Here is a 16,423-nt window from a genome sequence, read left to right on the forward strand (position 1 = left end):
TTTCGTATTGGTTTGGAACGAAGAATGTGTCGGTGGTGTGCCTTTTTCACCAGTGCCTTTGTGCCTCTTTGCAACAAGTGGTCTTTTTTGAACGGTGTGCAACGAGAACTAACCTGAAGGATTATTTATTTTCTTCCATAATGAATCAATTACTCTTTCTCCTTCCATATGCCAACTTTAAACGGAACAACAAAATCTTTTATCGGCTCCGGTTTCTCATCAATTAAAAAAAACGAGTTTGTCGTTGTATCGTCCTTTTTATGTCGTTATTAATAACAGTGCCTTAACTATAACAAAAAAAATGATCAATTAGCAAACGAGCAGTGGAAAAGTATTACACAAACAAAACAAGCACAAAACACGGGTTCGGAAAGCAACATTTCAACTCACGATTAGTTCTGTTCGTTGTTTTTTTGCTCTTAAAATGTATGTTGTAATCGTTTGTTGACGCGAAGTAACTATCCAAACAACTAAACACTCTTAACTGTGCGTTGTAGTTATTTAGAATTAATCGATGTATTTTTGATACAGATAATAAAACAAACATTAACCAACGTCCTGTTTGTTTCTGGTATGGTTATCAAGATGTTCTCTTATAGTTATAGATTATATTAATCAATCAATTTCTTCTCCCATTTTTAACTATTTTCCATGCGAAATGCATCTCTCTGATAAGTTCTCAACTCCGACACGTTAAGAATATAAGTTGCGGTGCTCCCGATTTTCGGTACATGCTCTCGCGCTCACGGGCAAGCGATGGTGGGCACAATGTAAGGCAGTGTGTCCATGACCTGCAGTAACATTTCGCGGTGCACTTCCTGCTTTGTGGCTTTTTATAGCAATTGAACAAAGTTTACGCAGGTGGTGCACTCTCGCTCTCGCTCTCTTTCTCTCGCCTGTGTTTTCTACCTAGCACGACGAAGTCCCTTTTCGCTGGAACCCTTTACGTACGCCGGAGAGAAAGGAAAAGAGAAAGAGATCCCGATGTCGAGAGGATACCCAATGTCATGTCATGGGAAAAGGAAGAACCGTGCCGCAAAGGACGAACTCCGGGGGAATGAGGAATGAGGGTGAGAACAGAAAATTAACTCCGTACACAGTAACGGAAAACCGGGCGTAATGCGGTAGCCATCTCCTCAGTAGGCTGTGAAACGTTCAAAGAAGTAAGGGAAACGATGGGGCTAGACTAAAGCACCTGCCCGAAAGTTGCAGGCTCCAAGTGGAGAGCAAATGGTGCATTTTTTTGCACCTGTGAAGAAATCGTCCCGAGCATATGTGGGCCTGTGCTCACTCGGCAAGTACACAACAAGCCTGCCAGGCTCTCCCGGATCGGCAGTGGGGCGACTTCTTCGGAGGGCGGCTTTGCTTTGGTTCGACAGTCACAATGTGTTGGTGAGCAGTACCAGAAGAACCCACTCGAAATAACGCGGAAAAGGATGTCAAGTGTTTTGGCTGCACGGCAAATCGTCGTCCTGGTTCGCACACGCTCCCGAGCACGCACACGGCGCTCGCACACTCGCTGGTGGTGACATGTTCCTTAGTGCGTCGTGTGATTGCGATTCAACTTCCTGCGGTGTGTTGTGGTGTTGTTGCGCGTACCGAAAACAGTGAAGTGCAGCATGTGATTAGATAATACGACACGGTTGCTATAATCTTGCCACCATGTGTATAATATCTTACCCGATCCCAAAGGCCCAGGACGTTCATCAGTGATTGTACCGGAAGTACCGCAATGTGAAGTGTGTGCGTAGGGTTCTTTTACAGACTGCGAATATAAATATTACCCGGAAACCCGGGACGCGTAGCAGATGGAACATTCGCTGTTCTCCAACAACTCGAACAGCTCGGAAAGGTACGGACCATTTGCTTGCAGGGACTGCATATTTGCAACATCACCGACCAAGCGGTTTGCAAGCCATTCTCACCGGTGCTGACCCCATTTTCCCGGTGCTAAAAGTCATTTCCCGTTTGCACTGGTTTTGATCAGCTGAATATAGGTCAACGATTTCTTTGTTTCTGTGTGGCGAGTTTGGGACGGTTCGGTAGCGAAAGCACAAGCACCGGCGGACCAAACAAAGGAAGCACGGTCATTCGGGAAGGGGTCAGTGCGGGGTGAGAGGAAAAGAACCAGGATCAAGCGAACGAAAGAAGATGGTGTGACATTTCATGCTTTTCACCCCATCCGAGGTTTGATCCACGGGCTTTTTTTTAACGTAGGATACATTTTTCATCGGACCTTTTTTTTACAACATTTTAACTGCCCATCCATTGGCGCAAATTTCAATCTTCTGCTTTTGTTTCCCCTTGATGTCTGGTTAATTCTTACCCTGCAGCTCGGCAATCGCGTCCTCCACTACCACCGTTCTGTATAACACGGCCAGCCCAGTAGGACACGCGGTTCAGCTCGGGGGAAATAGTAGCTGCGTCAATGTCGGTGAAGTATCCTCAACGTGCAGCGTCGGTTCGGCCGATGAGACGGCTTCGTCGCCGGGCTATATCAACACGGCAACCGAGTCGTCAATTTCGAGTTTGGATGATCTTAAAAATGAAGGTAAGTGGAAAGCGGATACATTAATGTGGAGCCAGTAAATTATTTGCCTGTTACGAGTAATTCTGGTGTGAAATTTTACCAGATAATAATTCGTAATGAGTACTGGGCAAAGTATTCGCTGGTATAATTAGAACCTTATTTTATAAACATAATATCCTTTTGAGTTTTAAAGATGTTGATTACGTAAAATAGTTCGTCCTGCAGTGCAACTTAAATTTCAGAAACTTATTTCTAAGACAAGGATTTTGTCCAAAACTGAGGATCTTCTTTTGGTCACTTGCAAGTGGAATAATGATCAAACGTATAAATTAGTGAAGGGAACTCCGGAGTGGATTCATGACTCCACTCCGACTCCAAGGATAAAAAAAAATCCGCAGTCGACTCCGGTTTATTTCGGAATCAACTCAGGATTACTCCACAGTTTACATATTTGACGTCGGATTACTCAGGAGTTATTTTCAGCTTTAATTCGGGAATACTCGGGAGTTATCAACGGAGTCGACTTCAGTTTTTTTTTTCGGGTTGAATCCGATTTTTCGTAGTCACTGAGTTGATACCGCAACAAACGCTAAAGTGAACACCGGATCACCGGATATTTTCCTTGGACAGTGTTCCTCGGGTCTTCAAACAACTTTTCACTCTAAAACTAATTTTAAAATTGTTCCATAGGCATTTCTGCGCTGTTCGTTAGTGTTTTCCTTAGTTTTCTATAAGTTTTTGACAATCTACCACCACTAATCAAGATAAAAATTTGTATAGAAATTTTGAATCGTACACCGGATTACACTCGGCAGACGGTGGAATGGTCATGTCATTAGAAGGACACCGGACAACCCAACCCGTAAAGTACTTTCTGGTCGTGCACATGGACAGAGGAGGCGTGGTAGACCCAAATTGAGATGGAATGACTGCGTTAGTGCGTCCGCCAGAAAGGCCTAAATTATGGATTAGCTGATCAAGGTGACAGCGGTCCACCGTGAGCAGCTTAGCAGGCCAAGACCGCGAAGCGGTTGTAGTCCCTGACAAGTAAGTAGGTAGGTCTAAGGACGATCCTACGATCGTAGTTCCACCAACCTACTCTAAGTATGTTGCGCAACTGGTAGCCAAGTAAACTCTAACGGGTTCTTCATATCATGAAAATGACACCAGATCGCCAAGCGCAGTGATTGTAATGCTCGATATGCATTCAAGTTACCATATTACCTTTAGGTTTAGCCACCTTCGCTTTATAATTACTAGCAAAATTTATATATTACAGATAAAATACTAATAATAATGTTATTTCAACTTAATTGGGGTACTTTTTGATTATCGACTTGTTGATTGTTCTTTTTAAATTGTTTACACCTACGATACAAAACGTTTGCTACCATTTTCAACAAAACAGTTGTTTCATCGACTGCTAATTTCAATTTAAAAAAAATCATAGCTTTACGTTGAAACGTAGAGCAATAACTTCAACTACTTCCTGGAAGTAATCACAAAATAAGTCCCATTATGTAGCAGTCAATTAGCTAAATGTAGCAAACGAAATGAGCCCCATCGTATAATTGCGACACACCGCTATGGTAAAACGCAGCGTTTTGCCAAGCATTGGCCAGTGCCGATTTTTCATCATTCTCTTTTGTGGTTCACCTCTTCGCTGACACTTTTGCCGTCGTGCGTTGAAATGTGATCTAAAGCATAACTTCGCAAACATTTCGACGCGATGCGTACGACGGCCGATGGACCGGCACTGTTATTGTAAAGCAGTTTTTCAGCCAACTATATCTCTACTTTCTTCCATTTCATGCTGTGTCCATCTTCCACCAGTCGGGTTGCTACATTTCACATCCCTTAAACCATTGTCGATCGCCAAAGATCGATTCGTAACGGCCCATTCTTCCCTTATCAAGATGTCAAACAGCGCGTTGCGCTCTTTTCGTTCTTTAAATTTTAATTGTCCATCGGGCAGAGGGCGCACGGAAGGATAGGGAACGCAGGAATAGTAAAGCTAAGCGAAACAACGAAATACCAAAAGATACGAGACACCAACAACCACCCCAAGCAGAACTTTAAAATCTTTGCTCTGGCGTGTGGAGAAAGGTGCAAAGAAACGATTAAACGGTGAAGAGCCCAATAAAAGGAGAACAGAAGAAAAAAAAGGTGACTCCGAATGCGAAAGACCCAGCAGCCGGGGGAATCGGTCCAAAAATAATGAAAAAAAAGGCAGAATACGGAAGAGAGAAGCAGAAAGAAAGCACCAAAAGGCAAAAGGGCGATGACGGGCGACAGCAACGACGGCGACGAAGACGATGCCGGCGCGATGGGCCCGCCAAGTTCATTCACCTTTCCTCGCGCGCGTTAAGCCTCATTACGCACGGGCACACGATCGCAAACGGCACGATGGCACACGGTGATCGTTACTGCCACCTTCAACAGACCGCGCGAATCGATTCTACCGCCGTTCATGCTTCTCTCAGCCCTCGCCAGCTAACCTTACGCGTTCGCATGTACTTACGCATGAGCGTATTCTGATGGGTTTGGAGCGCGTTCTGCCCGCGGGTCAACGGCCCTAGGTCGATTTTCCCACGAGTTTTGCACGAATTTGATATGCGCATTCTTATCATCTCACTCCGAAAGAGGTAGGTTGGTGTACGTGACCATCACACGGTGCACCACAGTAATTGGGGTTGATTATCCGGCCAGAGTGTGGAGGTTTTGTGATTTATTGGTTCGAAACCCATCCACTGTTTAGGTCGAGGCACGATTAATCCATCAGTCTTCTAAGACGTCTTTTCTCAAATCTTGATACAGAATACCAGCGTGTGCAGCAGGTATTCAGGTTAAAGAGCGTATTAAATGGATTACGAGGCGTTCACATTTGTTGAACCGAGAGTCTACCACGCGGAACGTCCGATGAACGATGGCCGAGTCTTTATCGTTACGGGGCTCTGCAAATGAAGCATGAATTATCTAATAATGTAATGGATTCTTTTCCTTTTTGGTGTCTCTACTCCATTCTATTTTAACGATAGGGATTTACTTTTTTCTCGCTACATCTCTTCAACCAATTCCACTTGAACGATGATGACAAGCGAAACTGTCGTTTCTGGGTGGGTTATGACGTCTGTTTTGTTGGAGCTTTAGCCTCCACAATGGCTTCAATGTGATATGCAAAATGGGGCCAGATGACACCGTCGAACAGGCCGTGGATGGATCTTCACAAGTGCGTTCGTAAAAAAGCTTCTAGGACCCAATATCAGCTGGTCGGATTATCTTGTGCAATAAAATGGGTGCTTTCGCTTTAGCTTCGGTAGAGCGTTGTGCATGTACGTTTATGGCCGTTTTAAATCGTACACGGTGATTTACATTTATCACTTTTATGATCATTTGATTCAGCTGATGTCGGTCCTCCAACAACAGGTGCTAGCTGCATTTGTTAAGCTTTCCTTTTTGAGATTTGCAATTTCTGCAACCGATGCAAATTTTATTACAAGGATAGGGTATCTCATGGTAGATATGCGATTAGTTCTAAGTTCGTCGTTCAAATGTCCGGCTGGGGCACGTCCAGGCTGTCTGCTTAGTGTACGCGACAACAGTAACAAATCGATTAACTTGGAGAATCATTTACATCTCGACTTGCTATCAATCCGTAAAGCGACACTAAATAGACAAGATCTTCTACATCTCCTTCTTCTCCGCAATCTTTATCGCTATGCGACTTCCAAACTTTATGACGTCCATCAAGAGTCGGTAGAATGGGACTTGTTCTGCACTATGCTTAATGTCAGTATCGTGCTGCTCCTGTTCCTCATGCCGAGAACGTCGGATCGTTTCTGGCAGTCCCTTGTCCGGGAAGTTCGAATCGTTGACCAACTTGCAGAGCTGATCGTTGTAATGTTCGACCATCACCGATTCAACTGCAACCGTACACGACAGGGCGGCCTTTTTCACGGAGTAGTGCCGTTCCGGCACCGAGTCGGACACGTTCCAAAATGGTAATAGTGCCGTTGGCCGAACGCGGTACTTGTTGATCAACTGATCGAACGTTTCCTAGTGGACTTTCTCCTACTTCCACATGTGTTCAATAGTTTTACCCACCTTGGTGTGGCCTAATAGATAGAATAACAATGTTTAGATGATTATTTGTTACTTTCCGTACAAAGTTCGAAATGAGTATCTTCATCGTATTAGTACACACTAAGCAACTAAAAGATCCTTACCAAGAACGATTATCTGTGCTCGGTAGATTTGGTACGCTCCCAGCTCACCAGCATGATCCACTCTGATTACACTATCAACCAACTTTGAACAGCATTCGGTCAGTTTTTCGCGTCCTGTGTGAACTCCTCTTGTAAGCTTTAGCATCATTGGGCATAACTCATAACCCAATTTATCAATTGGGTATATTAAAAATCTGTTAAAATCCTCTATTTGTAATTTTGCCTGCAGAAACACGAAAAATTTAACAAACAACTTCTACAATTCCTTTTCTACGGATCATTGCATTGAGTGTCGTTTTTCTTTGCGATGGTGATTTTTCACAACAAGCAACTGTCAACACACCTGTCAAATGACAGTTGCCAGTTTTACGCAGAATTTGCTCGCCGCAAAAATGCTGGGGTTACTAAAACGAAGTTTATAGGTGAACAGAACTAAAGTTTATAATCACGTTATGTGTAATATACAGATAGGATTGCTAATGGGCGGATAAGAGTGGTAAGTTCCAATGTTTACTTCTGTCTAGAAGTGCGAGTGCAAGAATAAGGAAAAATCGAATCGCAACCCACAAAACAACCCCTGTGGAGGTCATTGACCGATCTTCCCGGTGCGTTTTTATCTCTTTCCCTCCCACTGTTGGCTCTTTCGCTCCTTTCAATCTTGAAGAAAAAGCAAAACATTCAGTGTGTTCTTGCTTCAGCCTCACTGCCTCACCGGCGCGGAATGGAATACGTTATGTATTTTTTTACGTTTGTTTGTGTACCCATTTATAAGCATCGCCCGTTTATGCTGTTTGTTTCCTCGTGTCGTCCCATTCCTAGTTTCGGACCCATCATCGCCCAATGCCGTAACCGTGCGTTTGTCGGTTTTGTCACCGCTTCCATCGCGTCTTGCACCGTCCTGCAGCCCGCCATCATCATCGCTAGCGCAGCTTCCAGCACGCGCACACGCGCCCCGCTTTATCAGCACGGTGTGCGAGTGTGCGAAGATTCGATCGCACTGTGTTCACGCAAAAACGGATGAAAATCGGCTGCGGCTGAGGCTCGGCGATTCGTTTTATGCTCACCTGAAGCGATACACATTCGCGTTGCTTAACGCTGCAACGATCTCTCACCCAATGCAGAAGGAACTCCCTCGATGCATTCAATTCTGGGAAGCGATTCCTTCCTGCTTATCCTGCACGAACCGCTTGTGTGCGGCGTTCGATGACCGCGGTTCTGTGTCGCGGGTGGGGCGGTTTGCCGGGCACCGGTTGCATTAAGCCTCGGTCATTCGCGTGCACCGAACGTGAGTGCGTTGTGCATTGCGCGGATTGCCCACCACTGTCATGGCTGCATCGTTCTTTGGCGATTTATGTGTGCCCGCCCATCGTGGGGAGGCCTTGATAGTCGGGTGTTAACTTTAAGCTGCGCTCGGTGCAGCATTGAACTTGAACGTTGAAGAAGATTCACTCGCGAGCACGAGAGGTCAGATGCAGTTGCTTGTGCAGATTCGGGAAGGAATGATCGTCAGTAGGTTGGGCAGGTGATCGACAGTGGCGTAACTGATTTATTTAGTACCGGTGCTGTGGAGAAGCGGTTTTGTGACACTCAAACAATATGTTTGTTGATTCAAGCCAAAGCTAAACTATCGGAATAATCCAATCTACGAAATAACTCCTTCTTCCTGACTTTGAACCTTTTTACGCATAGCATTTGTTAGTTATTGTGCGACATGATGTTATGTGTTAAATATTGATTTTTAGTTGTACGTCAAATCGAGATGTGTTTATTGTTATATTAATATTAATATGTTTTTACACATATAATTTATTCGTTAAAGAACTTGGCTTTTTTTTTAATTTTTTGACACTGAAATGTCGTAATATCGATAATGCTATTTTGTTGAATATGACAAATTTGACATGTTTGGCCAATTTTCGTTCCATTAAATCAAATCGAATTGAAACAGTATTCGTTAAGTTTAATAATATAATCATTTAGTATGTTTTTTTTGTTCAATTTAATCAAATTCTTCTCTATATTGTCAATAGCCAATAGATGCTTTACAATAAAACTATTCTTCTCAACACTTCATCTTTCCTGGAACAGTGCCTAAATTGATCGGAAAATATTCAGAGATTTATTCAGAACCTCCATCGTTCTGCTCGATTACTGCTAACAATAGTACGAATTTTGCATATGCACGTTGCAGTAGCGACCCTTTTGTGAATCTCTCCATCTATGGGACAACGCACTCATCCGAGAGAAAAACACATTTCACCCTTCTGGACCATCCAGCATTCACATGCTTTCTTTCTCTCTAAAGATCATATTTAAACACCGATAGCCGATACACAGACGGTCGTGGCGCATCTCTTCCATTCTGAAAGAGTTCCCGCAGGTTCCCGTATCCCCTGTACGTATGCCGTTGCCGTGGCCGCGTGAGCATTGCGAACGTACCACTCTCTCGCCGGGTTGGAGCGGTAGTCTTGTGGTCTGCAAATGGGGTTCAACCAACCGGGAACATGTTGACTGTTTACCTTTCTACCATCGCGGCCAGTATGCGTTAAGATTCTCGCCAGAATGGATACGCGCAGCGCTGACGATCGTGCCGCAGCGTAACGAGTTCTGGGCGAGCTTTTTTCGTTCGGTTGCTTTTGGATCGCTTTCGTCTTCCCCCCTTTGGGAAGGGGTTTGTTTGGTGCCGTTTTGATGTCGCGTGCGCATGGTTTGTGTGGTGGTGAATCGGTTTGTTCACCCATTAGGTGGATCGACGTGACACGGTTTAGCGTAGCGATGTGAGTTTTCAACGCGCGAGCGCACGAAAATTGTATCCCTTTCCTTGCGAAACCCAAGTGCCATGTTTCCCAGTGCCCCAAGTTTACTAGTTACAAGGTTAGTTAATTGTGCACCGTCTGTCACCGGACGGGCTGGTGCGCTAGTGATATTGTCCGTGCGTTTGTGAGTGGTCTGTTGTGCCTTTATGCCCTTTTAACCGGCGGAAGAAAGCATGGATATCTATTCGCTCGATCCATCCGGTACCGGGCTTAGCCCGAGTCTGGCCAAGATCGACGAAGACCTGGCGGATGTTAACTTTGATGCCGGGTCAGAGTTTAATTTGCACTTTTTCGACACACCCGAAGACTCGAACACGCAGAGCGGCTTCAGTGATCATGAGTCGAGCGAGTCGGCCGCCCGGGATACGCCACCGAGTCCGGTGTGCAATTCTACCCGTGCCGGACTGGGGATGTTACCAAGCTCGAGACAGCACACGAACGGAAGCAATTCCACCGGGAGTGCCCTAGTGTCTGCGATCGGGTCGGGTAACTGTGTGCTGATCAGCTCGACGGCACACACCGTTGCGGAAAGGACGAAAGTTTCCTCGTCGAGCTATGATGGTGCTATTCAGAGATCATGTGTAGGAGTACGAACAGGTAAGCGCAAGTAATTGAGCTAGATCGTGACATTGAAACAACAAATCCTAATGAAAAGAAGGCTGAGTTTAGTCCCCTTTATACGAGAGTTTTTTCCCCTATTTCTTTATGATTTCGATGTAGAAGTAGTAAACTGTATATTTCATCTAAGAAAATGATTCATAACGTATTATGGCTCTCTTCTATTCTCTCGGAAAATAAGGATTTGTATTTATTTTTTTTTACATGGATTTTATTTGAATTGGAGCGATATAATAATGTTAATCGGGGCATTCGATGTAGCACGCCATCGTCGTGTTCTGAACCAGCAATGAGAATAAAAACTCACAAAAAACTATTGCATTGAAGTGCGTGAAATACAATAAATATTTGACTCTTTAACCTACTCCATTAAGCAATTTACTCGCAGAGATTTAAATCACGGATCAGTTACATTGCGATTTAACTCCTTTTGGAAATTTTTATCTCCCCAATGTGAGCATAACACTCATGTGTGAGTTGTTACACTCATATTTCGGTTTAATGAGATATCAACTAGTGTTGTGCTTTATGAATCTCCCGAGAAGAGTCATTCGTATGAATCGGAAGTGTGGATTCATTTAAACCAGGAATCGACTCCCAAAAGTTTCATGACTTCTTGGAGCAGTGATGGATTAAGCCGCTTAAGCTTTTAAGTTATATAGAAGTTGGACCCTTTCTTAAGAATTCAGGATCGTGGGAAAACGTTAAAAGTCATGATGATTCATGAATCTTTAAGAATTCATGAAGTTTTGAAATAGATATTCAGATTCATGAATCTAAAACAGATTCACCCAACACTGATATCGACTCTTTGTGGAAATAAGAATTAATTCACTCATTTTTTTGTGATGTATGAGTTGTTGCACTCAGATGTGGGTTAAATAAGATCTGATTATAGACGCTTTGTGGAGATAATCATTAATTTAATTAATACGCACATCCCCCTTTTACACCCTGCACAACTAACTATCAAGTCATCGGCTTATATTTGGACCACATTCTTTCAATGTCTCAATGATTAGATAAAGATATCTCATGACTAATCTGTTCTACTTTAAATGGACCTAAAACGATCGGTCAAACTCGGACAGCAAAAGGACACGACGCAAACGATGAACTCTTGAACTTCAGGTTAACCATCACCTTCCTCCACACGAACGGTCGTTCTGATGCATGCATAAATGCTCTGTCAGGATTAAAAAATTGCCAGAACTCGACCGCAGTAGTGACAAATTTTTGGTCACTTCGCTACCGTGGTTTCGATCGTACGCACTTAAAATTCGCGTGCGTCAATTTATGTACATGGCTAATTTCACGGAAGGTACACACCTCCTTGGAAAACAACCGTGGGGACAGCATTCCCAGGAGAAGAATCGGCTGCATAAAATGACTATCAAGTGCGATCAGCTGAAAATTCGTCCAGTTTTGCAGCCGAAATTCTTAGGAGTGTAGACCCTGGGGGCGTGGTGAACGATAGGAAGTGGGTTGACATCCGTTACTCCAACACCACTCGGCGTAACCACTAGAGCACATCAATCAGAGTGCATAGTTTACGGTGAGTAAAATTGGATAAAGGAAGCAGTACGTGTACCCCACGTCCATGTACCAATGTCAGCCCTGAATGGAACGATGCTAATTCACGTGCAGCATCGAAGCTGCATACGAAATTTAGCGGTCAGCGGTCGCGAAAAACCGTTTTGCCTCCCACCGTTTATTTCCCACCCGGCCCCAGCAAGAAGCCGTCTTGGACGATTTACGTCCCAGTTCTACGCCCGGTTTGCGAATTTGTATTGCTGCTGTACATTTGATTGTTCTTCAGTGCTAAACGCTTGTACTCGTGATGCTCACCCGTTCGCCATTCGGACCCGATTGGGACTAATGAAACGCACGGAATTCGTAAGCCCCATTAGGTAATCTGGGTTGCTCAAATGGGCACTAATGTGGCATGCGCTTGGCGAGAAAGCTTTACGTCAGCGAAAGAGGCCGTTTTCGAACGTTAACAAGTGACAGGAAAGAAGCGCACATTCATCAGGGAAATAGGCAAAGAACAAAAAACAAAAACGCGTGTACGAATAATAACAACAGGTAGACGACGAACCCGATGCGTGGTGTTGCGATCTGATGGCCGAAAGGAAATGGGTGCCTCGGGCTGGCTGCTGTCAGAATTCGTACATGAGCATAGCTCATTAATTATGACTTGTGCTGATTGGATCACGATGATATCGCGCGAATAGGGAAACGAACACACACAGCACACAACCCGCTGATCGATTCGTTGTTAGATCGAATGCTTAACGGGACAGCAGCAGTGTGGGAATAAGGGAAGCCGGCCAAGGGGTTCCGGAGAGGTGTTCACCCTCCGTGGACCATCGGTCGATGGAACGGGTTCTTGGGGGCGGGGGTTTGATCGTGCCAATCGGTACAATGCCTCCACCATCCCCGAAATGTGTTTTTTTTGGGTCCAGATGCGAATGAGAGAGGAGTCGGCGAAGGTGGAATTTTGTATGTCGCTAGTTTTGACTATTGCCACCAGAGCGCCAAGATTTTCCTGCTGTGGCTCTGTTCATTTCGCGCACTATGTTTGGACGGTGCGTGCGTACGTCGCAATCAAATAAAATCATCGTAAAGGGAGTTCTGGTTATGGCAAAACCGGCGAAGAAATAGGAAATCACAAAAATAAAACCGATTTCGAGTTTTGGTTTTGCATTTTGTTTCCAACGACTTGCCTGTCACTAGTTTTTCAATGTACAGCGAAGATACAAAACCGCGTTCCAATAGTGAGTTCTAAATGGGCACACGAAAACAACCCCTGAAAGCTTTATGCTGTACTACTGAAGATTCTACTTCTATCGGTAGAAAGGGGCTGTGCGCGTACGATCTTGCCCCGGAGGGCATATAAAATAGATGCCACCACCAGAGCATTTGATGGGCCGTGGCCGCGTGTGTCGTAAGACTTGGTTGGCTTAGCAGTTTAACGAGAGGTTAAGCGATGCCTAGAAGCTAAACCAACGACGCTTTGTGATGGAGTGTGTTGTACATGTGTGTTTTCGTATTTTTATTCTCTTGTGCTGTCTCCATCTCTAACCTCATTCTCAATCACTTTTCTCTGACCGAAGAAGACGAAGCTCCACCTTGTTGTTGTTGTTGTTTCGTTTTGATGACGATTGTGGAGGAGGACGTGTGACTTGGAGCGTATACGCGCCGTGTACACACCGTGAAAGACGACCGGGCTGATGATGTTGATGAATATCTCTGGCACACCGTGTCCGTGGTGTTTCCGCAAACGGCCGAACGTTCAAACGCTGCGCAAATTTATTTTTTTTTCTCCACAAGATGCTTTCTTTTCTAGTTGTGCTGCCCATTCCCTTTGCTGCGTCTTTTGCGTATTGTTACATTTAGGAGAGCAGTGTACCGTTATACATTTATGAGTTTATTAATAAGTATAATTCCCTTCGTTCTCGTGATCGCGATCGAAACCCGGCTGTATGTTGCCGTAGGTCACCTAGAAAGCTTTTGCCCCATGATGGACGTGCGGTGGAAAATGGGAAACGAATGAATGAAGCAACGGTCAACTGGAAGGTGTTTGGCCGTTTTGAATCTCTTGCTGTAGCTAGCTCCAGTTTTCTTTTAATGGCACTCTTTAAAGTTTTATTTTAATTCTTATTTGTTCAACTTTTGAGGGAGTACCAGCAGTGGACTGTGGAAAAAAAATGTGAATAACTTCCCTCATTCTTCTTGTGACAGATTATGACAGATTTTGAAGTAGAATTTTAACTTAAGTTTTCGAAATTCATGATGCATTTAAAATGAATTACATCGCAGGTGCGTCAATTTGGTATATTTTTTCTGTACAATTTGTGATTATAGGGGAGAATCTTAAGAGTTTGTTTCCTTTATATACATATGTTAATGTGTGGCAGTATGACAATAATACTTTATAACTCGCCATGTATGTAAAAACCTAAAGTCTGTTTGTATTATGTAACGAATTTTTAAATTAATTAACAGATCGAACAAAACGATTTTCGAACGAAGAAATTCTAAATAGGATAGAAATAGAAATAGAATAGAAATAGATTTCTACATGGAACAATTTTAGAACTGGAGAAAATTATGTAATAAAAATATGCAAACATCATAACAATGTTTTGTAGAAAATTATAAAATTTCATGCAACATCATTTTTAATTATATCTTTAACATTTTCTTTTCTCCTAAATAAAATTAAAAAGAAACGATTGTATAGTTTGGTTTACGTCATGTAGCATCATAAAACGTTTTTAAAATATTTTTACGCTTTGATTTTCTAAGCATTATTTTTTACATGAGTTTCAAAAACCAACCATGGTTATTATCTCATATGTAATGGAATTGCTCTACGGGGACCTGCAACTACTACAAATTCAAAAGCATAGCAAAACACACGCCTTTGTTTATCAATGGTCGTGTCGAGATGAGATTCGAACCACGGATCGTCGGTGTGTTATATCTTAAGCCAACGCACAAGAGTATTGGTCCGCCGCAATGATTTTGAAAAAACCTCATATAACAACATTACTACTACGTACTATATATTGCTAATTTAAATGAATCAATCGATTTTATTTACTATTATTAACTTTACGTTACGTGAGCTGTGTGATTGGTCGATTTACGCTAATTTTAAAACAAATATTGTTTCATAATGAATTAATTCTTAATTAACTTAAAACGAATGGGGATAGAACAGTTTTCAAACAAAATTAAATATTTGTTCATACAAATCGTTATACGATAGTATAGAAGCTCTTTCATCACATGAATGTGTGCTCTTTACATATTGCATTACATTTCTAATTTTTCATTCGACAATCGTTTCGAATGCCATGGCAAAATAAATCGGCACAACCTACTATATGTCCTCGCCGTCTGCAAACCGTTCCTGCCAAAGTGTAGTACATGTATTACACAACCACCATGCTGTCGCCTCGCCGCCCGATTCCTTCACCCGCAACGACCCCTGCACGACGGTTGCGTATTCCCGCCGGAAAATCAATGCAGAAGAAACGCGAAAGATCATCAGGCCGTTCGGGGCAACGCAACTACCTCGCGTTGCGATGTCCTATGCTGCTGCTGCTTCCGAAGCTCTGCAGTTTCGGCCGTTACAGTTACACGAGCTTTTACTTTGGAGAACGATCGCACCCGCCGCTGGCCGTCCGGGTGCGGTGGGGTACCTATGCTGCAGCTTTGTCCGCGAACGAGATCACGCGTTTGTATACGGCACCAGCGTCTCTTTTCGCCGTGCTATGCTCAAAACAAGGCCCAACCAACTTGAGAACTTTAACGCGTGTGTGTGTTTTCTGTTTTTTTTTCCCCGATGCGAAAACCTTCATCCACTGCTCGCACATTTCTTCGCTCCACATAAAATGCCGACGAACCGGGGAGCAAAACAAAAACGGCACACCAAGTTCAACGAACTGTCGTGCGGCCACGACCGCCACCACCGCCCGGTGGTTTCGTTCCCATTCGGTGCGGGTAGCCGGTTATCGTGCGCCGTTTTGGGGCCCGTTTATGGTGCTCGAATTCGCCAAACGCGCAACGATGCAAGGAAGTAGTCGCGAAACCCGACCAGCCTCGGTGTCGGACGTGAACGTGTACGCCCAACATACCACGGCCGCCCCATCACCGTCACACACTGTATCGCGTTGATCAATGGTTTTTAAATTGAAATATTTGCAATTGTAATGCAATCGGTTTCGGGGGTGGAAAGGGGAGAATTGACGGGTAAAGAAATGGGCACATAAATAGGACATACATTAGGAATGGCCCCATAGCCAAGGGATGTGCTTATGTTCGCAAGGATTCTTCGTGAGAGACGCGAAGGATATTTATTGCAACATATGATATCCAGAAGGATGTTCTGTTTCCCCCTTTTTAGGCATTGTCTGTTTCAACAATCCAACAACTTTAGCTAACATTTAGACAACTGAAGGAGTTGCTCAATATCTCTGCCGTTGCGATGGGGAACTAAAGTTTGATAATTAGATAATCTGTTCGATACCTCTTGCTTCTATAAATATAGGAAAAGAAGCAATATTTAATGCTTTCGCGATAGAACATAAGAATTTATTGAGATGAAACGATTTTACTAATCAACCTTACAACGAAGTGTTCTTTATGTCAATTGAACCAAACATAGTACGATCGGAATATCCTTTATAGTTTTAGAATATAAATTCTATTCCTCTCTCTCT

The 16,423-nt window shown here is 43.6% G+C and overlaps 1 protein-coding gene across 1 annotated transcript in view; it reads left to right on the forward strand.

Annotated features, from left to right (window-relative positions):
• Nucleotides 1-1,808: 1,808 nt before the first annotated feature.
• LOC128714925 (ecdysone-induced protein 78C) overlaps nucleotides 1,809-16,423 on the forward strand; it is a 28,821-nt gene continuing 14,206 nt past the window's right edge. The window contains exons 1-2 of the mRNA XM_053809807.1: nucleotides 1,809-1,852; nucleotides 2,334-2,551. Coding sequence (XP_053665782.1) covers nucleotides 1,809-1,852; nucleotides 2,334-2,551 — 262 coding nt within the window. The remainder of the gene's footprint in view (nucleotides 1,853-2,333; nucleotides 2,552-16,423) is intronic.

This window comes from Anopheles marshallii, chromosome 3, assembly GCF_943734725.1.
Source record: "Anopheles marshallii chromosome 3, idAnoMarsDA_429_01, whole genome shotgun sequence".
Classification (NCBI taxonomy): domain Eukaryota; kingdom Metazoa; phylum Arthropoda; class Insecta; order Diptera; family Culicidae; genus Anopheles; species Anopheles marshallii.